Source organism: Harpegnathos saltator, unplaced genomic scaffold, assembly GCF_003227715.2.
Source record: "Harpegnathos saltator strain DR-91 unplaced genomic scaffold, Hsal_v8.6 scaffold275, whole genome shotgun sequence".
Taxonomy (NCBI): Eukaryota; Metazoa; Arthropoda; class Insecta; order Hymenoptera; family Formicidae; genus Harpegnathos; species Harpegnathos saltator.
This window is the reverse complement of record NW_020230067.1, coordinates 412651-438402: the sequence shown is the minus strand read 5'-3', so window position 1 is coordinate 438402 and position 25752 is coordinate 412651. Positions and strand designations below refer to the sequence as shown.

Here is a 25752-nt window from a genome sequence, read left to right as displayed (position 1 = left end):
AATTTAGGCCTATACGCCTATTTTGATTTTGATGAGACTAGGCTTATTCGATGCGTTTTTGCACGAGAAACAACTTTTTCCTCTGGCAAAATCGGCGGTCTGCCCCACGAAGCGAAATATTAAACGTTAAAGTTGGCAATAGGGTAATTATGCACTTTAGAGGATGCAGTTGGTAAAGTGACGGCGGGGGGCGGAGCCCCCCGCCTTCTTAAAAAATAACCTAACCTAACCTAATCTAGGTTCACATTTATTTGTTCGAAAATCGATGTACCAGTATGATGATCTTCATTTTGTCTTTCAATGAAATTTTGATTAGATCTTAATTCTGCATTAAGGTCAGGATATATAATTCTGTGGGAGATATATTCGCCTTCTGGGATGCATTTTGAACAACCATAATAACCATTGAATCCTTTCGTACATGTAACAAAACATCGAGCAGGTGTATCACAAATAACTGCCCTAATTGTTATTTTAAAGCATAGATTTCTATCAAACTGGAAACCTTCATGCAAGATTTTATATTCTTCAATGAAGTCTTGCAGGAAAATTTCAATATAGCAAGCATTTTTTTTAAATATGTATGTTTCTGTGTATGTTATAATTACTAAATAATATTTTAAAATAAAACTCGCCAATGTTCCTTTAAAAGTATAATTATTTTCAATTAAAGTTTCTGCTTCTGTGAGGCAAGTTTCACTCTTAATTGGAAACATTTCTTCAATATTGTCGTATTCATGTAAATCGGATTGCATTTTTAACAACTCAAAATTTTTTTCCAAATCCTCTAACCTCTAAATCTCTTTCTCTTACTAAAGACATGAGGCCGTTCATTGATACTTTAAGGTTTTCTACTCCTTTTAATATTTCATTCATAACTGTACTATCAATATCTGAAATAATATAATAATTATAATAAATAATAATACATAAAGCTGGCGTTTCAAATTGATATTACCAAACAAACAATACAAATTTCTTTACTTTTTTCGTTATCGGGTGCTAAGATGGCAACATTTTATTTTGGGCTTTCAAATGATGATTTCATACCCATAGTTGAGCACGAAAAAGTTTTTGATGTACTAGCTTTAATATTCACGGCAGTATCTGGAGCTTGAGGAAGTAACGGTAAATTCGTTATTTTTGGTTTCATTCTTATCTTTTGTTAGCTTTCCTTATTACGAATCAGTTCCTCTTCACTATCACCGTTATCGCTAAACTGTATTTTAGCATTATCTCTTCTTTGTTTCTTTCTATCGTCAGTGTTGTATGGTAAGTCAACGTCGCTCTGATACTCAGCTTTCTTCAATTTCATTTTAGCATTTGAAAATGAATCTAAAAATTGGGAAAAATACGTTTTATTAGCGAAATTTATGTAAAAGAGAATACGAACAAAAGTTAAAAGGACATGAAAAGAGATCAGGATCAAAGAAAATAAAAAGATGAGAAATCAATGATTTCTATAAACCTGTTTTGTATAGAATAGTTTTAATCGGTTCTAATGTCCAATCGTCCTTTATAAAACTCCTAGTATATACGAGAGTGTCATATTCTTTATCCGATTTTGCTTTAGACCAGTATGCCAAGGTTTCACCAACAATAACCCAGTTATCCGAAATGATTTGAACTCCATTAAAGAAATTGACCACATAAAAAAATCTATTGTCCACAGTGTACAGGGTCTCAGAACTTTGGTACACGGGCTCTGTAGGGACATAGAGCTAAGAGAGGAACAAAAAAATCCTGTACCATAATGTGAAAATCGTAATAGTTTTTTAATTATAACAGCGCAAAGTTAGGCGTTTTCCACGCCCAGCGCGGCCTATAGACACTCCGCGGCAAGCTGTGTGTGTAAGGGCTCAGCGATAACACGTCTCGCGCTGACTGTCGCGATGACGTTTTGGCGCTTTGACATCGTGTGATAATATTATTTTATAATAAACAATTAAATATAATTTAACATCGCAATATCACTAACAAAACCGCAGGAAATACGACAGATAGCCGTCTAATTTTCGATTATTAATAAACTGACTTAATATATTAAATTGCTTTAGTTACAGGTTACGTTGTGGCGACGTGCAAAACACGTATCGTAAATTTTGTGACTTTGTGATCAAGATAGCACGTCTCTATCATGTATAATGCAGTCAGGGTTTATTCTTGTTTTTGCGAGAGGTCTATTGTGGTATTCGCGAGCGATATTTCGCCACGTTCGTGCGCTCGCCTTTCCAGATTTCGTGAGCTTGTTTTATCACGTCCTTGCCACGTGATCGCGGATTTCGATAGCGTGATCACACGACTGTCGCGGTCGTGATCACCGCGGTTTAGCGAATGTCCATCCCGATCTTCGATCGGCTGCCGCGCTAGTGAGTAATGGGTCTTGCACACTGGACGCGATGAGCTCATGAAAATTTATTTTGCTCTATTCATACTCAATGCGACGAGCGACGCGACAATAAGAAGTGCAGTGAATTAATTGTAGTTCAAAGTGTTTATTAAGGAAATATAGTAACAAAGAGAGCAATTTACATCAATAAGTATATATCTAAAATATAATTGCATATGTAAGTACTTTAAAAATATTCATATTATATTTATTGGACATATAATATTATTACTGTTGATTTTCGGACTGCTCTAATTCTATTTTCAGCATTTCTTGTATAATGTGTGTGTAATACGCATGTAATATTTCCTTTCTAATTTTTCTAAACGAGATTGTAAGAAATTGCAGAAAATTTGTTCTTCACTCCGCGGTTGCGTTATTTCAGACAAGAGTTTGTTAAATTATTCTTCCTTACGGATCAGTTTGGCATCTTCTGATTCTCTTGAATTGCTTTGCTTGCGTTTTCTAAAAGGTTCTGATGAAGTAGATACAGGGCTTAATGGACCAAATGAAATACTAGGCGAAGCTCTGTCTAATATAGTTGTCAATGGAGAATTAGATGCTGATAATGGTGTCCTACTACGTGAATTTGATGATAGCGAGTATGGAACTGGTGAAGAAATAGACTGTATAATTTTGGATTCTACAAAAAGAAAAAAATAGTATTAAAATTTTGATAATAAGTACAAAAAGTATTTTGTAATTGCTTAAGTACTACAGCTCTTTCACTATTTAAAGAATTAATAGTTGAAATGATTTAAAAATATTACTAATAAAATCGTTAGTAACAACTATTATTAGATTAATTAATTATTTTAAATTTGTAAAATTATTTTATGAATACCTAGAATACAAAATTATATAGAATTTTAGTACACATACTTTGCACTATTACATTTTCAGGAGGCTGCGAAGAAAATGGGCTGTTTGTAGATACTGTGATCGGTATAGACATAAAAGATGTTTCATTCTGCAGACATAAGTTTCCAGTCTCCAAGAATAATGTACTTAAATTGCTATGCGTTCTGTATCAAAAGAAAATAAAAACATATTAATTCAATTTTTTATAATTCGATTCAGAGAGATAACATGTTAACATTGAATATTTAAATAATTACGAAACATACTTTCAGAACTCCATTGTAGGCGTTAAAAATTCCATGAGATGATAAAATTTCCACTGATGCGATTTCTTTACAGCTCCACTTTCACTGGGAATGTATGTCTTTCTTTCCTGCTGCTTTCGACGGAATGTATCCCGAAGATTTTTCCATTTTTTCTGTAGCACTTTAGGTTCAATATCTATAATGATAAATATTACATAAAATGTACCTAACATTTATATTTTCCAAATTTTTAATAGAAACTTTATTTATATATAAAACTGTACTTACTAAGAATTTTAGATATTTCCTCCCATGCTCAGGAACCCGACGCACAGTGTGACAAATAGCCAATCTGAAGGGAGATAATTCTTATTGTGTTAATAAAGCTTTTAATTAATATTTAACGGTTATATACATAACAATAATTAAATATAAAATAAACAAACTATACAAACACATATAAATTATAGTTATTTAAATATTTTGGAACTTTGGCAATAATGTATGAATCATTTATGTTATTCGCTGTCTGTATCATCACTTAATAATATATTATTATTCGTAGTTTCTTCAAAACTATCTTCAGCTTCTGTAACTAACACTGACGGATTTGCTAACAGGTTTAAATACTTCAATAGATAACGGTGTGTATTTATTTGTTGTAGAAACTCTCAAAGAAATAAGAGGATCAGATGATACTAATAACATTGATAATAAGTCTCTTTTGTATGCCATTTAGATATTTTTCTAGTATTGTGCTTTCTATAACGTCTATAATCTTTATTTCTAGCTTCCAAAACTTCCTCAGACATTTGTCCTATCGGTAAGATACATGAGTTGATAATTTCTGGGCCATGCACTAAAATTTTATGAACACTTGTGGGCATATAATACTGTTACGTCCTAGAGGAAGAGCGCAACGGAAAGGCGAACCTCGTTCGTACACGTGTGCCAGGGAACGGGTCAGGAACCTGACGGGTCCCTTTACTTAGTCATTGACGTACGACGAGCGGTCCGTTTTTCGGTCAAGGACGCGAATCCCTTTACCGGGAATAGAACCATGAGTCAACTGTTGGAAGGTGGGGGGATTTTGAAATTAATTGAATGAAAATAGACAACAGATTTATTAAAATGAAGATAATAACAAATGACACAACGGCGCGGTTTAGCATATGACAATTTACGTGAATGATTGTATGTGTATGTGTATGTGTGTGAGAAGTGGAAGAAGAAGGAATGAAGAAGGGAAGGAATATGAATAGAGAGTTAGTCAGGTGCGGGGGAACGTGAATGGTCAGGTGAATTTAAGGAAGTGGATAGTTCAGAGAAAGAAACAGGGGAATAGGATATTGAAGGGATAGAAGGAGTGGACGTACGAGTAGGAGAAGAAGAAGGACTAAGGGGTAACCGTTGGAGTAGTAAAGGGGGTAAGAGTGTCGGGTCTGGGTGGTAATCGATTTCTAAAGAGACATTAATAATAGAACGGAGGTATTGAAATTGGTGTTCAAACTCATAAGGATCTCTAATCCCATACACCGTCTCAAAAAAACGGAGGACTTGTTGGATGGATATCACCGAATGGTAATAATGGCCCACTAAAACCGGATTTCAACAATGGCATAATTGATAAAAATGGCGATAAGGGAGGTAGAACAAAAGAAAACAACTTACTGCTGGTTCCGGTGATTACACGAGGAAAACAATAATTGGAAATAGTCCACGTGGGGTGCGTTTGCGGATGTCCAATTGATGATAGCCAATTCTTTGGTTGAGGAGGGTTGGCGAGACCTCACTAAGAATGATATTCACTGCGCACTTGCCACAGGTCACGTTTTCATCAAAATGTCTATATGTTCGGATATCTGGATATTCTAAAGATCTGAAGGGTTAATGCTCTGAATACTCGGATAATTTTAAAATCTGAGTCTGGAACTTGGATGCTCAAATCTGAATTCTAAATTCTGTATGCTCAAAAGCAGAATATCTGAGTGAGTTTGAGTCTGAGTACGAGTTTGAGTGCGAGTCTGACTTTTTTTTGTCTCGCGGAGGCGGATTACCGCGGTTTTTATACCGATGATCGGAGGCAGAAGCTATTAGGGTGGGTAGAGAGATGGCCTTTGAGGAAGGGGTGAATTGGGCTTAGTGGGAAAAAGTCTCAGCCATTAGAAATTAAGGATGAGGTTAAAAGATCTCGTGGGAGGCTTGGAGACATGAATATAGAAGGGCTAAGGGGTAGAGCGTGGATGTCTCTTAGTTAGGTGGATTGGCGGAATTGATTAGGCATGACAAGTGCGATGGTGGTGGATTCCTGTGAGAGAGAGATACAAGTGACCGGCTGGAAAAGTTAGAATGCCGTAAATCAAGGGTATAAGATAAGGTAAGGGGTTGGGATAAGATTTTATGACCATCAGTGAAGTAGGCTTTGTTGGTTGACTGATAGGGCACATATGGTTTTGGATTGAGAAGATGTAAGTTTCAAGTTTAGAGCAGGAATGCTCTGAGTTGCTTTGTTTTACTGAAGGTTTGTTAGCGCAGAGTTTCAAATTTTATAGCTAGGCTGACGGACACACTTGGCGAACACTACCCAGATATAAACCTTCAACGAAGACGTGTAGATTTTTACAACAGGGCACTGTTTCCTGTTATGAAATTTTCCTAAATCGCCTTTCATTTGGCGCAACGACTGTTTGCCAGATGTGTCTGTTTCCTATTTTATATATATACAGGGTGGACCATTTTAACCTTTAATGGAGAATAACTCGACCGGTGAGCGAAATAATGAAAAAAGTTTCATACAAAAGTTGTTGGACAAGGAGGGGGACGTATGACCATATCCTTGAATTTGATCTTGACTTTGACCTTAGGGGTTATTTGAAGGTCAAATAACATTTTTTAAATGGAATTGCCTATTTTCGACCCCGGATTTGGAAAGAGCGGGAAATCTTAGAATAGGATATGGTATGATCGATAAGATCAAATGTCATGTTTTGAGGTCATTTCAAAGTCAAAAGGAACTTGTACGTGTATTCATGCGAAAATCGTATACGGGGATTTCTAAATTATCTTCTACACTTAGCATTACCCAGAGACAACGACGTGGACGTGGTAGAATTCTGCCTCTTTCGGGGTGCTTGTTTAGAGTGAGTCCCCTTGCCTCTCACTATGCATACTTTGCTATTGTTAATCTAGCTATTCAAAAGGTTTTCGAAAGTTGCACCGTTAGCATTTATGCAATAATTGAGCCTTCTTTGGAAATGGGCCACTGTGCTGAGCAAGACATTTCGTGGAATCGCTTCACAAGCTCGTCTTATGCGATTTTCCATATCTTCTCTTGTTGTTGGTTCTTCTTTGAAAACAACTTCTTTCAAATAGCCCCAGAGATAAAAATCGAGTGACGTCAAATCAGGAGAACGAGGAGGCCATGCAATCGGACCCTCTCGACCAATCCATCGGTTCGGGTACCTTTCATCTAAAAACCTCCTGACTATACGTGCAAAGTGCGGTGGTGCACCATCCTGTTAGAAGAACATCTTTCGCCTGGTTTCCAAGTCTATGTTCTCCAACAAATGAGGCAATTGGTCTGTGAGCAAATCGAGGTACGTATTTGCATTCACAGTACGTTCGAAAAAGAATGGACCGACCAAGTATCCATTAACAATCCCGCACCAGACATTGAGGCTCCAGCGGTGTTGATTGTCAATCGCTCTATGCCAGTGCGGATTGGTATCGGACCAATAATGGCAATTATGCCGGTTCAACTTCCCTGTGTTCTTGAACGTCGCTTCATCGGAAAACATCACAAATCTAAAAAAATTAGGGTCCCGATCGATCTGCTGTAAGGCCTACCGGCAGAACTCGAGGCGTCGATCAAAATCGGCAGGTAATAATGTTTGGGTCAAAGTGATATGATAAGCATGGTACTTCCGAGCCTTCAAAATCCGTAAGATTGTGGACTTCGGTATTCCTGTGGATACCTCCAGTCTACGGCTCGAAATATGAGGATCGAGATAGACCGATGCCAAAATAGTCAGCACTCGAACGTCATTCTCGTCATATTCGTGATGACGACGTTGACGTGTCATTTGCCCAGTACGTGCCCTCGTGGTCAAATTTCTGATCGTCACGTTACACGGATGTCGTCTCCTCGGAAAGCGCTGAGCGTAAAGTGCTGCGGCATTCACATGTGGCCGGTAGGAGCACGCAGAGAAAGACAATATGTCCACGTCGCTTCCGAGTAATGCTCACATTAAATGATTACGCAAGTAATCGCGTAAACGCAAATACGATTGCAATAAAAGAAAAAAAAACTGTCTAGGAGGAAAAGTGTCTAGGAGGAAAAATTTATACTCAAGTTATGCAGCGACAAATTAGGGCACAGTTGGGTTGGGTTATGATTAGGAGAGATGTCTTGTAATATTACTGCTGACTATGCGCTGGCTGAAAAACAAAATTTGAGTCAATTCGAGGACTTTGTTTTTATTAAGCCGTTTCCGGAGTATTGAAATTTCCGAAGATTCGAGAGCTGTCGCTCCCCAATAACATGTTTGATGTCAATATTTTTCTGACTCAGACCGAAATTCACCAAATATCTTTAGTCAAATTATTATGATTAGATTTTTAATTGCATGGAATTTTTCGAACATTGCAGTATTAGTGTTTTTTTTTAACTCTGACCGGAAGTTCACTAAATACCTTCAATTATATTACTGTGGTTAGATTTTTAATTGCACGGAATTCTCCGGACGTAACAGTACGTATCATATTTTATTTGGTTATCATTCACGAGATGCGTAAGCTATAGATCAATCTTTGTTAATAGTTCCTCGGGATAGGATTCCGTTTATAGCATAACCGGATGAATTGGTTGTTAAAATAAATGGTTTTGAAAAATCGGGATATTGCAGGGCAGCTTCTTTATACAGTTTATTTTTCAATATTTCGAATGATTATTGTTGCTCTGGTCTTCATTGGAAAGGTATTTCATTTTATAATAATTGTGTTAAAGGTCTCGATTGTTATATATGACAGATAGTGCTGTCTATCATAGAATAGTTGATAGTGAATTAAAGGTATGAATACGGCCCTAAGTAACAAAAGATAGAGATGTAGAGGAAAAGCAAGACAAGCGTTGTTATTATATTCAAAGCCTATAAAATAAAGTACAGTATTATAGAAGACTCCTTAGTAAACTATTAAAAAATTCAAACACAACGTCGATAATTTAGAAATTTCAGAAATAAATTTCTTGTAATACCCTGCCAGTCCCAAAAATTGTTTAATATTTTTCGGTGTTTTTGGTATTGGAAATTCGCGTACAGTTTCTAGTTTTTTAAAGTCCTGTTTTACTCTTCCTTCGCTGCTCATATGTCCTAATTAATTGACTTCCCTGCGTAAAAATTAGCATACGTAGGGTTGTAATTTTAAGTTAGATTCTTTGAGTCGTTGCATTAATTTCTTGAATTTAAGTTTGTGTTCTTTTAAGGATGATGCATATATTACAATATCGTCCAAGTAAACAAATGCTTCTTGTCCCTGTATTCCCGATAAAACTATGTCCTATTAATCGTTAAAAAGTTGCAGGAGCATTCTTTAATCCAAAAAACATACGATTAAACTTATAATGTCCAAAAAAATGGTAAATGCGGTTTTGTCTATCACGTGGTTTTGTGCATCTCAATTTGATAAAATCCTGATGCTAAATGAAATACAGAAAAATATTGAGTTCCACCGAGTTAATCTAGGATGTCAATTATAGGTAACGGATAAACATCTCCAATAGTTTCATTATTTAAGAAACGAAAATCCAATATCATATGCCATCGCTTAATACCTAATTGATCTGCCTTGTTAGGCACAATCCAAATTGGAGTATTACACGATTGAGAAGGCCGAATAATACTATACGTTAATAATTCTTGCACTTGTTTATTTAGTTCTTGTTTATGGATTTGAGGAAATCTATATTATTTTATATTAATCGGATATTCGTCTGTAGTCGATATGCAATGTTGCAGTACGTGCGACGTCGAAGTCAATTATTTTCCGGGCAAATGGAAACAATCTTGTTGAGATTGTATCAATTCAATTATGTTATTACTTCGTTTATTACTTCGCTATTGTTTTTACTTCGTCTGTATTTAACGCGTACGCAAATGCATGCATCCCATTTCTGAAAAGTGTAATGATTTTCAGGTTGTGGCAACCTGAAAAATAGGAGCGAGGAAAAAAGAAATAAAGATATATTGTAAAGTATTTATTGTGGTTTATATTTTAATAATAGTACGGCGAATATGTATACTTGCGTCAAATATGAATTACAAATTTACAAGAAGAATATGTTGCGCCCGCTTATTCTCGAAACGCTACATTCCTGCTTCGTAACCGTGTTCGCGAAAGTAATTCCGTTGTAATCGGAAAACTTACAGTGACCTATACGATACGTTTTCGATTTAAATAAGATTTTCGCGGGGCGTGTTGAGTTTCTTCACCTTCCAGTTCATGTTTATCATCGTTTGTATTTGCTACTTGGTAGAAATTTTCTAGCTTGGAGTTGAATAAAGATACGAAGCGTTCACTGTTCACGTTGCAATTCCACGCTTCTTGAACAGTAAATGTGTCGCATTCCTGACACGATTCTCTTTGTTGCTACTGTTCCACAAGCGCCGCCACTTTACGCCGTGAGAGAGGGAGCGACATATACATTTTCTTTACTATTTTCTCATTATGAATGGTATGTATTGTACCGCACCGCACTGGATAACGATCGGGTGACTTGAGCGTTATGTCGTAAAACAAAATGCCGTCAAATTTATGCGCTAGGCTAATTATTCCTAGATTTGCCGAAAAAATAGGTATAACAAGCGCGCAGAAACTGTCATTGCGAACATAGAGTACAATACATTTTCAACTCGCATAAAACGGCTGGTCACGCAGCATTTTGATCGGCTTTACGCTCCGATAACAAATGTTAAAATGTAGCGTTTGGACAATATCTTGAATCATCACAACGGCGTCTACGGACAAACGATTCGGTCTTCTTTAACAATGCGGCAGTGCGAGTTGTTCCGCATGACACAATAGTGAATGAAAATGGCAATTCGTTTAATATGCTTTGCGATGATTCTTTTATCGTTTCTTGCAATAGTGATGACCATTTGTCCTTCGTTCGCTTTGAGCGCTTGATTCGTATGTAATGAATTGTTTGCGAGTCTTTATTATACCACGACATGCTGAGTTCTCTACTGTATATATTGACAATACCTTCGGATAAAAATTCATAAATTATAAGTTTAGGCGATTACATCTCGATACCTGCAGAATTTGATACGTCAAAACCGACTCTATTGATTAAACACCAGGGCACAACGTGACTAAATTGGCACAATAGATTCTCTAGAAGTTTTCGACAATGTTCCCGATTAGGCGATATAGAGATCGCACTCACTTGCTGCAAGGTATCCTCGTGGCACGCGCGTCGATATTTATCCAGGTACGCTTCGATGTAAGCCTCGGACTTTGCATTCGGACACTTGACGATCACTGCTTCAACTAACATTCCCCAAGAACGAGCGTTGTTATACGATGAGACGATAGCCATATCTTCTGTGGGTTTGTTGAAAAGAGGGTCACTTGCTTTCGCTACTTGTGGAATGTTTATAACGTTTTGCGCATTCAACTCACGTTTGAGGAGATTTTCATTGGATGTAATACTTAATTGCTTCATCCAACTTGTCGAAATCGTACCGATGTCCAAATTAACATAGTTAATATTATCGCACAATTGTGGAGGTTGTACCGATTGTAGTTGCAATAACGGCCTCGGCTGACTCATTGGCGATATCGAAGGTCTCTGCGCAATCAATATCTCTGACGGATACGGGTGCTTTGGTACAGATGGTGTTCACTGCAGCGCTTGTTCTGGTCGTTCTTGAGGAGGCGGTGATCCATACGTAAAATTAGGCGACGCGAATTGCTCGATTGACAATGATGCTTCGGCTAACAACGAAAATGACGCCAATGGTATTTCAGCCTCTTTATTTTGTGAAGCGATCCGAAATCCGTGCGCGTCACGCTTCAGCAAAATAGATATGTTATCGGTCAATATATCATTTGAGCATGCGGCAGACTTCGATTCGATAGAGTCGAGCACATCGTCGGAGCTAACGCCATTCTGCTGCTCAGTTGGCATCACCGCTTCAATAGCGACTTTTTGAATCAGCGCATCCACATTGGTAATATTTTCACATTTACGTAAATTGTCAGTCGTATCGACCCTCACGGTAGTCACTGATGTGATTTTTTCCACCGCCGTTACAATATTTTCTCTTTTATATTCAGAAAGCACGAAATTGCCATCATGTCTCCGATAACACATCTTTTCTAGATGCTCTATACTCGTGACGTTTGGCAGATTGCTTTTCTGCTTGTTCTTGCGGCGCTTTGTTATCGATTGAAGCTGGAACTGTCTTGTGTTCAAAAGTGACAACAGTTTCAGTTTCACTTGTCACGTGAGCACCTACTTTCTTCGCCGCTTCGACGTTGTCGTTTAATGTAACGGGTATTGTATCATTGTACACTTTAATATGCTCGAAGTTGGAACTGAAGTCATTTACCATTTTGCACACGTTGCAATTGTGAATCTCCATTGATATTTCACGAAAGTCGTCGAAGTCCTCTTGCAAGAAATATGTTAACATTTCATACCGAATATTAAGTTTATTGTTTATCTGACTCAATTGCTCACATATGCGCTTGTACACTCGTTGCACGTAATCGTCATGATGTTCGCGTATCCATCGGGCCCTAGCTGATACGTCTGTTTTATCGAAGACGTTACTGTGTCCTTCGCACATTGGAAATATAACGGCACCAACGATTTTTTTCGGCGTTACACGGGAACAAACATTTTTTATAACGAGTGATTAACAGTGACTGAATATATTCAGGTTGGGTAGAGAGATGGCCCTTAGAGAAGAGGTGAGGCCCTGAGGAGAGCCCAATGATGTCAAAGATTTAATTAGTAGATTTTTAGTATTGGTCCTGGTTGACCTTAGTGGGAAAAATTCTTAGCCATTAGAAATTAAGGGTGAGCTTAAAAGATCTCGTGGGAGGAGACGGTTCTTGAAGATATGAATATAGAAAGGCTAATGGGTGGAGCGTGGATGTCTCATAGTTTTGGGTGGATAGGTTATGATTGGCCGAATGGATTAGGCATGACAAGTGCGATGATGGTGGATTCTTGTGGGGTAGAGACATGTGTACAAGTGGCCAGCTGGAAAAGTCAGGATGCCGTAAATCAAAGGTTGAGATAAGATTTTATGACTACCCGTGAAGTAAGCTTTGCTGTTTGAATGGTAGAGCACGTATGGTTTTGGATTGAAAAGATATAGGTTTCAAATTTTTAGAGCAGGAATGCTTCGAGTTGCTTTGTTTTGTTGAAAGTTTGTTAGCGCAGAGTTTCGAATTTTATAGCTAAACCGACGGACACATTTGGTGAACATTATCCAGATGTAAACTTTGAACAGAGACGTGTAGGTTCTTATAACAGGACATTGTTTTCTGTTATGAAAATTTTCTGAATCGCCTTTCATTTGGCGCGACGGCTGTTCGTCAGATGTGTCTGTTTTCTATGTCTATTGTTATATTAGAAGTTTGCGAGAAAAAAGACATTTTTTTAATTGCCCGGAGTCCGCAGGATGTAATACCCCCTGCCTTAGACAAATGTTAGGGTCGCCAACATTTGCCTACATGGTGCACTACTATAATCGGATTAATCGTATTTAATTAAGTGTAGTTTGTAATATAACCGATTCGATTTCGCAGTTAAAATACTTATTTGGTAGCTGACATAGTCCTTAGGTTTTCGCAGGTGTTTTGTTTTATTGCCAGATAGCGCTGGGTTGCGGACGGATCCTCTTTTCCTTTTAGTCAGGTGGCTCGTATTTCGGGTTGCAGTATAGTTATACCTTTCCGTAGTTAGGTTGCCTGTTAGGTTGTCTCTTTAAATATGCTATAAAATAATCTGAAAAATACTTCGAGGAGATTGACGCAATACTTAATAGATCACGTGGTAGCTATAATTTTAAAGAACTTAACAATGATCATAATAATTCGTGTTAGTTTAGAAGGAGGAAAGAGAAGGCGACCACTAAAACCCCTTCCTTCTTTCTTTCGTTCTTCTATGTGTATATTATAGGAATAAAAGAAAGTATATTGAACCAGTATGAAATAGATAATAAAGGAAATTCATTGCTATCATTATTTTCCTTTTTTTTCTTTTTTTTTCTGAATTATTTTAATAAATGAATATAAAGGAGGTTATAATGTATAATATGATATACGCATATATAATCTATATAATATAATGCGATATGTAATATGATATACGTTTCTGTTACGTCCTGGAGGAGGAACGCAACTTGACGCTTGCTTTCGCAAGCTTCGACGTACTCGCAAGTCTGCGGTGCAGATCAAGGATCGGAATGACCCCTTTATCTGGCGCGTACGTCGGTGGTCCTTTATTTAGGTCAACGAACTGAATCCTTTTACCTGCGATAGGACCGTGAGCGACGGTTGAGGGAAGGGAGGATTTTTTGATTGAGAATAATTATTTGGAAAACGTGATTGGCTTACAATTACAAACAACTTGTTTTATTAGTGATTAGACGGATGTTCACAATGACATAAAATTTATAGGCTTTTATAATGTGTATGTATACACGTGGTTCGCACTCGCGCTCAGAACAATGATTCTTAATTACTCAGAACAATATTCCGATAGAGGAAGGTCTAGGGACGGAGAGGCACTAGGTGAGGGGAAAATCGCGTTGAGGTGAGGGGAAAATCGCGAAAATACTTCTGAGGCAGAGGGAGAACGAATAGGTATGAAGCCACGGAGTAAGGCCGCGTGGGAGCCTCGCGTTCCACCTTGTAGAGGAGAAGTTTGAGGGGAAGATATCGGGGATGGGCTTCAAAGTAGAGGAGGGCTTGTGGCAGAACTGTCATCTACTGGACCCAAGGATGTTGGAGAATACGAGATAGGAGGAGTTACTGGGGGAGAGTCAGGAAGGAACATGAGAGGAGAATCATAGCTGTGTTTGTGAGGAAGGATCCAAGTTTTGCGCCAAGAGCAGGAAACTGGTTTCACTAGGATCGCTCGCAATGTCCCAAGAGCGCACGAGATCGTTGCACAGAATAATTAACAACTGAAGAACTTTGATCTGCCTAAGTCACTAGTAGGCTTGGGTTATTAAGAGACCCTGAAGAGGTGCTGAAGAGAAAACTCTGTCCTGGCTGCGGCTCGGTCGAGAGGAAAAGTCGAAGTGGTATAGCCTTTTCATTTCACTAAAAACGTCACCTCGGTCGAGAGGGTGGGGTTTTGGAAGTTGCGTCAGGCTCCAAAGTTTATGTCCAAATATGGGTATAGGATTTTGTTGAAAAACTTTTCGGAAGTCGGTTTTTAGGGAGGCCTGAGATAAATATGGTAAAAGATCGGGTATCTGTGGCAGTAAAAGACTTCAAGGTTCCGCTAGGGTTAGTCAGAGATTGCGCGCAATAAAAATTTATGAATAACGTGGGAAACGCATGAGTTGCCGAAGATCAAATGTTAGTAATATCATATAACAGCATGAAAGATTGTCTGGTCGGTCCGTCTTCAAAGAAAATTGTTGCTCCGAACAGGAAGTTATTCAAGGTTATTTGGAGAGGAGATATATAGCTAAAATAACTCAGCGGATCTTTCTGACGGAAATAGGGAAACTCCGGTGATTAAAGCAGAGAGAAAAAAAGAGAAATCTGTGTGTGTGACGTCACTGTTCTCGGAGGGTCGCGGAACATGAACATTTGGTCGTATAATATAAAATTCAATCCGCCCTACTTGACAACGAATTCAGAGTACACGAAGTCCGCAGGACGTAACATTTCATATATATATTCTTTCATATACAGGGTGTTTGATAGCTGATCATGCAGACGAAAGTTGGAGATAGATTGGGTGTAGCCGAGAAGAAAAGTCATGTACCATAATGTCAAATTGCCAATAGTTATCAAGTTATTAATTAAAACATGTGAGCCAACGAGCGCGTAGAGAGCGGAGGGCGACCGCAGTAAGCACGTAGACATTTGATACAGGCGGAGTCAGCGAGTAACAGTAGGCGAGCGCGCGCGGCGTGGGTAACATAAACAACAAGTGGCGAGCGCGAACGACGAGGAGCGAGCGAGCGCAAGCGACAAGAGGCGAGCGAGTGCGACGAAGAACGAACGAGCGCGAACGACGAGGAGCGAGCGAGCTATAAGGAAATAGCTATAAAGAAAGAGCTCGCTCACTCCTCGTCGCGCGCGATCGCCTCTTCTCGCTTACGTTGCCCCTCGACGCGCGCTTGCCTACCGTCAGCATCAGCTATCAAACACCCTGTATACAAGGTGCACGATTTATCTAAAGACATTGAAATATCTCGAGAACTATGCATTGGATAAAAAAAAGTGGTTAATGAAAGTTGTTAGACTCGAAGGGGGACATCCAATGATACCAAACTCGACCTCCCACCCCACCCCGTGGGGGTTGGGGGCAACTTTGAAATCTTAAATGGAAATCCCCATTTTTTATTGCAGATGCGGATTCTACGCCACAAAATATGTAAATTTTGTCCGAAACTTTTTTTTTGATTCGTGATAGATGGCGCTGTAATCGCAAAAAATTATATTTTCCGCAATTCTCCAGAAATGATCATTGGATTGAGAAATAAAAAATACCTGTTCAATATTTTTAAAGAACATAATAAAAGTTATTAAAAAGATAAGGTTTATCAACCTAACCTAAAAGATAAGGTTTATCAACAAGTGCCAACAACTCGTGTAAACATGGTAGAACGGATAAGAAACGCTTGCGCTGAAACTCCTGCAGATATGCTTCTATCCTGTGTACAGTCATTTGAAAAAAGGATCAATAAGTGTATTGAAGTTGAAGGTAAAAATTTCGAACACTTACTCTAATTAATTGAACAGTGAGAGGCAAGGGGACTCACATTAAAAAAGCACCCCGATCTGTGAGAGGCAAGGGGACTCACATTAAAAAAGCACCCGAAGGGAACATAAAACTACTACGTCCTCGTCGTTGTTCCTGTGTAACGCTAAAAGTAGTTTCTCGGAAAAATTCAACGCTATCTATCACGAATGAAAAAAATTGTTTCAATAAAAATTTCACGTACAATCTAATTCTGCAATGAAAAATGTGGGTCCCCATTTGAGATTTGAACGTTATCACCCACCCTACCCCGAGAGGATGGGGGGGCGAATAACTTTTATTATGTTTTTTAAAAATATTGAACAGGTATTTTTTATTTCTCAATCCAATGATCATTTCTGGAGAATTGCGGAAAATATAATTTTTTGCGATTACCGCGCCATCTATTACGAATAAAAAAAAAAGTTTCGGACAAAATTTACGTATTTTGTGGCGTAGAATCCGTATCTGCAATAAAAAATGGGGGTTTTCATTTAAGATTTCAAAGTTGCCCCCAACCCCCACCCCCAGGGGGTGGGGTGGGAGGTCGAGTTTGGTATCATTGGATGTCCCCCTTCGAGACTAACAACTTTCATCAACCACTTTTTTTTATCCAATGCATAGTTCTCGAAATATTTCAATGTCTTCAGATAAATCGTGCACCCTGTATATGTTCATATATACAGGGTGGTTAATTATAAGTTGCCAACCCGAAATGTGAAAGTAGATTGGGTTAAGATAAACATAAAAGTCCCATACCGTTTTGCGAGATTCGCAATAATTATCGAGTTATTAATGACAGAAATCTGAGGAATGGGAGCGCGCCGACATAGATGATTGGAGAAGCGTTGCAGCTACTCAGGCCACAGCACGGCCCACACGACCTAGCAACTGTTGGCGGGGTGCGGCGAGACGTAGGTTCGGCGAGATAAAACAACGAATAGCAGCACATTGTCTTTCCCCTCGCCGTGCACCGGCAACAGTTTCTGGATCAACTGGGCCGTGCTGCGGCCTAAGCAGCTGCAACGCTTCTCCAATTATCTATGTTGGCGCGCTCCCATTCCTCAGATTTCTGTCATTAATAACTCGATAATTATTGCGAATCTCGCAAAACGGTATGGGACTTTATGTTTATTTTAACCCAATCTACCTTCACATTTCGGGTTGGCATCTTATAATCAACCACCCTGTATATGAAAGACATATATATATATATGAAAGTATAACTGTATATAAAGATGTATAAAAATATATAAAAGTATATGAGTATACAGAAGTATATAAGAGTAAATACTGAGTGATCCGAAATTCCCGCATTCGGAGCACAGGACATGATACTTTATGCTAAAAAAAAAAACAACTTTTTTCTTTAACAAAATTGCGTCCAACAAGTAGTTTTTGCAGGAGAGCGTGTTAAATTTAACGAATAAGCGCTCTTGTCTATATAGCGCTCAGGGCCGGCGCGCGCGCTTCACTCGCGCGTACCTAATCTGTGATTAGTAATCATAAGTAGTGTCTTTTAAGACGCTTATACGGTTCTGTTGTGATTAGTTTACGATATTTTAAGACTGTGCTTAAGACAATTTTAAATAATAAGAATCAATTATGAATAATACCGGGATTTGACCTACTTTCGTATTTGTATTACTTAAATAATAAAAAGTTAATAAAATAAGTACTGCCTTTATTTCTTACGTAATAAATGAATAAAATATTTTCTGGTTGCACAATATTATCTAAAAATAAAGATAAATGTAAACAGTAATATGTTTTGCGAGCTGTGAGCGTTCTATTATTTCAAATATTGCACAATTACGTGATAATTAAATAGTATCATTAAACTTAAAGATTAATTTATTGATCAAGCGTATATATAGGAGTATAGATATTTGTAACAGTGATTAAAAGTAAAATATTTGAATTAACGTCTTTTAAGAGCTCTCTTTTTATTTTTTATAATAGAAAATACAAAGAACTTATTTAAAATTCAAATTGTATAATATACTCACGTCACGTCTACATTTACTTATTATTGCTTATACGCGTTAGCCTTTCAATACGTACTTTCCTTACATGTTTTAATTATTGCGAGGAATATTGCTATAGCCTCAATGATTTATTTTCTTAACCAACTTGACCATTGAGGCTATAGCAATATTCCTCGCAATAATTAAAACATGTAAGGAAAGTACGTATTGAAAGGCTAACGCGTATAAGCAATAATAAGTAAATGTAGACCGTGACGTGAGTATATTACACAATTTGAATTTTAAATAAGTTCTTTGTATTTTCTATTATAAAAAATAAAAAGAGAGCTCTTAAAAGATGTTAATTCAAATATTTTACTTTTAATCACTGTTACAAATATCTATACTCCTATATATACGCTTGATCAATAAATTAATCTTTAAGTTTAATGATACTATTTAATTATCACGTAATTGTGCAATATTTGAAATAATAGAACACTCACAGCTCGCAAAACATATTACTGTTTACATTTGTCTTTATTTTTAGATAATATTGTGCAACCAGAAATATTTTATTCATTTATTACGTAAGAAATAAAGGCAGTACTTATTTTATTAACTTTTTATTATTTAAGCAATACAAATACGAAAGTAGGTCAAATCCCGTATATATTCATAATTGATTCTTATTATTTAAAATTGTCTTAAGCACAGTCTTAAAATATCGTAAACTAATCACAACAGAACCGTATGAGCGTCTTAAAAGACATACTTATGATTACTAATCACGGATTAGGTACGCGCGAGTGAAGGCGCGCGCGCCGAAACTATTCCCGAGCTCACAAAGCCAGATTTTGCAATCAGGCCGTAAATAACATATCATAAAAAATAAAGATATCCTACACAACAATATGACGTCTAAAAGACGTCTTAAAATTTTTTAGACGTCTTAAAAAGTTGTCAGAATGACGCCTTTATGACATCTTTAAGATGTTTTATGCCTTTTAGACATTATTTTAAGACGTCTTTAAGACATTAATTTAAGACGGCTTTTAGACATTAATTTAAGACGTCTAAACGACGTTTTATTTAAGACAATTTTAAGACATTCATAATCTAATAGTCGGTAATATAGGTAACTGTAATTTTAATAAATAATCGTAATTTTATATAATAAAATTTAATTTTATTTAATAAAATGTGATTTTATTTAATATAATACGTAACATGCAATACATGATATTTATTAACACAAATTAAACACAAATTAAACATAAATTAACACAATTAAATACAAATATATATATATATTATTTATTTTTTAATGCGTATCCAATTCGGTCGGTTGAATGCCGCAGCCACTCCTGAATTACTTTCTGCACCTCAAAAAGAGTGCAAATTTTTGAATCTGCAACATATCCTGAAATAGATAATATCATTTTTTATAAATAACATATATATTGTCTTGCATCTTGATATGTAATTCACACAACAAAATCATAGATTATAGCATGATCAACTGAGGCGATTCGGAACGCATCTCTAAAGGATATTTTTGAAGTATATTTGAGCGCTAACACCCAAGTAGGACGGTGACACCTTAATGACACCTTATTGATCACAAAAACATCATTAAAACATCATTTGATGTCACCGTGCTATCTGGAAAACTACCCAACAAACATATGTTTACCATTATATAATAGGTGTATCCAGAACCAATCATTGAGCTCTTGTATTTGATTGATATATTTTTTCATAAACTTCTCCTGGAACTTAATTCTCGAAAATATATTGTATACGATATTTAGTAAAAAGCTGTAGTAAACTTAACATAAACTATATGTTTTTTATGAAATATCGTATGCGATATATTTTCAAGAAGCCCTTGAACTTTCCAAACTCGTCTCAATCGAACACACTATAAAGGCCCTACAATTATCTACAATGATTGTAAGAATATAGCTATAAGGCTATAAAACGCGAAATAAATTATTTTCATTCGCCGACAGCTTACAGACTTACAGCAATATTCTTACAGTTGTTGTAGACAAGCTTTAAGTTTCAGTCTACCACCTCGCTTTACCCCTAGTCTATATTCGGTGATTTAAGCCTTAATCCTTAAAAACTGACCAATCATAGTCGATTATTACAAGAAAAATCGACTATGATTGGTCAATTTTTAAGGCTTAAGGCATAAATCACCGAATAGATCAAAATTTAAGCTTCAAACTTAAGTTGTTGTAAGCAACTGATCAATCACAGCCAATTAGGGCCATGACACACAGAAAAACATAAGTAATAAAACGTAAGTAGGAAAAAAATTACCCAATCACGATAGATTTTTTTTAGATCGTAAAAAGCAATAAGACGTAAGCAGTAAATAAACTGACCAATCACAGTCAATTATTCTCTTAAGTTTTAAAATGGCTTCCTTAAGTTTCGACTGTGATTGATCGATTTTCTTACTGCTTACGTTTTATTGCTTAAATTCGTTTGTGTGCTATCCTCTTTATAGCCATTCTTTTATGGCCATTGCAGACGGTCCTTAAATCCCAAAATAGACTAGGGATTAGAGATTGTGGATTGAGGATTAAAGATTGGAACTTAATTAATTGGAATAAAGCAAAGCAAGACCGAAATTCATTGATTCGTCGAAATTTAATCTTCAATCCACAATCCTCAATCTTTAATTCCTACTCTAAGCCCTGGCTTACAATCTCGCTTTAAGTTTTAAGCCTTAAGCCTTAAAAATTGACCAATCACAATCGATTTTTCTAATAATTGACTGTGATTGATCAAAAAAATTATGTCTTACAGTGAAAATTACTGTCCTATAATAAAAATTACTATGTCTTATAATAAAAATTTACATATATATTGCAATTTTACATTTCAGTTCATAAGATTAAAAAAATTTTTTTATTCTTTTTTTTATCACTGTAGGACTTTAACCGAGATTTCTAGCTTTTGAGTCATTTGTCTTCCTTATTATAGCAAATAGCAAAGTAGCAAGTAGCAAAGTGACGTCATAATGACGTCCGATTTTGGTCAGAAGAAGACCAATTAGACGTCATAAATTTGGTCCTGTAAGACCCGAAAATGACGTCAAAATGTCACATCCTCAGGACGTCATATTTTGATGTCGTACTGATGTCATTTTCTGACGTCTTATTGACGGCATTTTCTGACGTCTTATTGACGGCATTTTGTGACGTGTTATTAACGGCATTTTCAAACGTCTAAAGGTTTATTTATGGAGGCCGTAACCGTTAACTTATGCTGTAAAATTTATCAATCGAAGTCGATTATTCTTGTAATAATCGACTGCGATTGGTCAATTTCTTACAGATTACAGCGTAAGTTAACGGTTACGTCCTTCATAAAGCTGGGGACACACACTTTCCGTAATCGTAACCGTAAGGTTTCGACTAATCGCGTTGCTCGATTCGGCAGTCCGTAACCGTAACCGTAACCATAACGTAGTGGTCGAAAAATTTCAGCATGTTGGAATTCTATGGTATGTTTCTTACGGATAGCCAATCAGATTGACGTTGTCTGACGTCACAGTCAACGAGGTTGTCTGACGTCACAGTCCGGCGCGATCAAGAAAGCATTCTGAGATAAGTGTATGGATCATTTGTATTGCCACAAAATGTATACAGACTCCGAAGATATACAAGATATAAGTGTGATGGAAGTAGCATCGGATTTAGTATTCAATTCGATACATACGACCGAATTGAATACTGAAGCCGATGCTACTTTCATCGACATCGTGAGAGGTTATCCTCATCTTTATGCAAAGAACTTGAAAGATTTTAAAGATAAAAATGTACGTGAACGCTCATGGGAAGAAATAGCATCCGTTCTAAATTGTTCAGGTATGTGTAATTATATAAATTCGCAACTAAAATATATTTACGAAAATAAATACGTAAAATTATTTAAGTGGAAGATTGTCAGAGGCGATGGTTACGCTTGAGAGAAAAATTTGCAAAAGAGCGAAAGTTACGGGATGCAGAAACAAAGAGTGGTAGTGGAAGTATTACAGGAAGAAAAGAATGGGCTTTGTATCAAAATATGATGTTTCTTTCGAAACATGTTCAGTCAAGAAAGTAAGTAATGTAGCTAAAAAATATAACAAGTATTCATGAAAGTATTTTTGTTCTTCAATGTTTTAGAACCTATACAAACTTACAGTCCGCTACACAACGACCGGTGATTAAAGCACACCCAGTATCGTCTTGTATTTCAAGTACTCAAAATCCTTAATCTCCAATATCAGTATCATTATCACCTTCCTAGTCACCATCAAATTCTGATAGCATGCTATTCTCTTCAGTGTTGCCTGCAAGTTCCCGAAATACCCCACCACCTCAAATATATACTCATCAACAATCACCAATTTTTCTAAATTCTCCACTGCCGAAGAATTCTGCATTTCATATAATACATAGCTCAACACCATCACCTAGTGACGGAAATGGTCACAATTTAACTATTTCTTTGACATCTCCACAATCTATTCTGACTCCTCAATCCTCTAAATGTGAAAAACCAACAAATCCAGAGATATCTTCACAAACATCAGAACAAAACATTTCGATACCTAAAAGAAAATGTAAGTAATCTATTTTTAATATACTGGAAGCGATATAATATTTTTTATAGTCTAATTTAATCTTGTATTGTAGCAGAGAATATGTAACAAGAAGAGAAGAATCATTTTTTGCCCGGATGGACCCAAAGAAAAAAACGCTCTGACGCTGTTGAAGCAAATTTTTTGAAAGTATCATCGGGATTAAGTTCATATCTCAGAAATTCCCAAGATACAACATCAAATGCAAGCGATGTAGAGTTATTTGGAAAATGGATTTCTTGTGAATTGGGAAAATTGCCTGAAATGGATAAGAAACAAAAAATGGAATAAATTACACAAATTATATTTACATCATAAGTGTTTTATGTATTCTACAGATTCGTTCAACAAAATAAATATTTAGTTTTTGAAATATATAAATATATTTATTTAATTTTAGAAATTTTTATGTACGTTATATGAGATTTATTAACATTTTTTATCTTTATGAAAGAACTTGAAGATTTAAAAAAAATGTACGTGAACGCTCATGGAAGAAATAGCATCCGTTCTAAATTGTTCAGGTATGTGTAATTATATAAATCGCAACTAAAATATATTTACGAAAATAAATACGTAAAATTATTTAAGTGGAAGATTGTCAGAGGCGATGGTTACGCTTGAGAGAAAAATTTGCAAAAGAGCGAAAGTTACGGGATGCAGAAACAAAGAGTGGTAGTGGAAGTATTACAGGAAGAAAAGAATGGGCTTTGTATCAAAATATGATGTTTCTTTCGAAACATGTTCAGTCAAGAAAGTAAGTAATGTAGCTAAAAAATATAACAAGTATTCATGAAAGTATTTTTGTTCTTCAATGTTTTAGAACCTATACAAACTTACAGTCCGCTACACAACGACCGGTGATTAAAGCACACCCAGTATCGTCTTGTATTTCAAGTACTCAAAATCCTTAATCTCCAATATCAGTATCATTATCACCTTCCTAGTCACCATCAAATTCTGATAGCATGCTATTCTCTTCAGTGTTGCCTGCAAGTTCCCGAAATACCCCACCACCTCAAATATATACTCATCAACAATCACCAATTTTTCTAAATTCTCCACTGCCGAAGAATTCTGCATTTCATATAATACATAGCTCAACACCATCACCTAGTGACGGAAATGGTCACAATTTAACTATTTCTTTGACATCTCCACAATCTATTCTGACTCCTCAATCCTCTAAATGTGAAAAACCAACAAATCCAGAGATATCTTCACAAACATCAGAACAAAACATTTCGATACCTAAAAGAAAATGTAAGTAATCTATTTTTAATATACTGGAAGCGATATAATATTTTTTATAGTCTAATTTAATCTTGTATTGTAGCAGAGAATATGTAACAAGAAGAGAAGAATCATTTTTTGCCCGGATGGACCCAAAGAAAAAAACGCTCTGACGCTGTTGAAGCAAATTTTTTGAAAGTATCATCGGGATTAAGTTCATATCTCAGAAATTCCCAAGATACAACATCAAATGCAAGCGATGTAGAGTTATTTGGAAAATGGATTTCTTGTGAATTGGGAAAATTGCCTGAAATGGATAAGAAACAAAAAATGGAATAAATTACACAAATTATATTTACATCATAAGTGTTTTATGTATTCTACAGATTCGTTCAACAAAATAAATATTTAGTTTTTGAAATATATAAATATATTTTATTTAATTTTAGAAATTTTTATGTACGTTATATGAGATTTGATTAACAAAATTAAATATGATATATATTATATATAATGTATGAAAATATGTATGATCATTAAATATTTTATACAGAAACATATCATCTCTTTTTTATTCTCGGTTTGTTCCTCTTCTAATGTAATCGTATTGCCATGGAATCTCTCCAACTGGGGTTACAAAGTAATCTGATAAAATATCGCGTAGTTCCATTGCGTTTGTGTTCGCTCGATGTGCACCAGTAGGTCGTAACCGTTGTGTTTGTACCTGTTCATTCCTCCAAGTTCCTTCAATTACTAGACCGTCTTCTAATTCTGAATCGATGAAATGTGATGGACAGTATATACGTTTTTCTGGCATATGTTTTTCATCATCTGTCTTTAAAAAATTATGAAGACATATAGTACTAATTACAATCTGGTCAACAGCTTTTACATCTAAACAAATTGTTCGACGTAAAATTCTCCAACGTGCAGAAAGTATTCCGAATGCGTTCTCTATCGTTCTTCTACCACGAGATAATCTATAATTAAATAATTGCTTTTTCTCTACCAATTTCCGTCCAGCGTAGGGCCTCATAAAATTTTTAAAATTAGTGGGAAAGCTTGATCACCGATAAAAAAATATGGCGTTGATTGATTACTACCAGGAAGTTGTATCTGTCCTCGTGGTATGTTTAATGTTTCATTTTTAACTGCTTGGCCTATTTCGGATGAAGCAAATATGCTCCTATCGCTAATACTGCCATTAGCACCAACGTCAATAAGAGTAAATTTATAATTGGAATCGCAAGCAGCCATTAGGACAATGCTGAAAGTTTTTTTATAGTTGAAATAGAATACACTTCCAGAATTTGGTGGAGCTTGGATGTTTATGTGTTTTCCATCGAACGATCCAACACAATTTGGAATATTCCAATGTTCAAGAAAACCTGTGGCTATTTCTTTCCATTTTT

The 25752-nt window shown here is 36.2% G+C and overlaps 1 protein-coding gene and 1 pseudogene across 2 annotated transcripts; one reads left to right on the top strand and one right to left on the bottom strand.

The window, feature by feature from the left end:
• Positions 1–319: 319 nt before the first annotated feature.
• LOC112588717 (uncharacterized) lies at positions 320–1915 on the bottom strand (annotated as a pseudogene).
• Positions 1916–21414: 19499 nt separating this feature from the next.
• Positions 21415–23454, top strand: LOC112588707 (transcription factor Adf-1-like). Of its 2 annotated transcripts, none has more exons than XM_025299399.1 (4): positions 21415–22349; positions 22418–22583; positions 22669–23089; positions 23163–23454. In XM_025299399.1, exons 1-3 carry the CDS (start codon positions 22097–22099, stop codon positions 22688–22690), a joined length of 441 nt encoding a protein of 146 aa, XP_025155184.1. In that variant the 5' UTR covers positions 21415–22096; the 3' UTR covers positions 22691–23089; positions 23163–23454. The 2 variants fall into 2 exon arrangements, with proteins under 2 accessions (XP_025155184.1, XP_025155183.1); XM_025299398.1 differs by having other exon boundaries at positions 21847–22349; positions 22650–23089.
• Positions 23455–25752: the final 2298 nt, after the last annotated feature.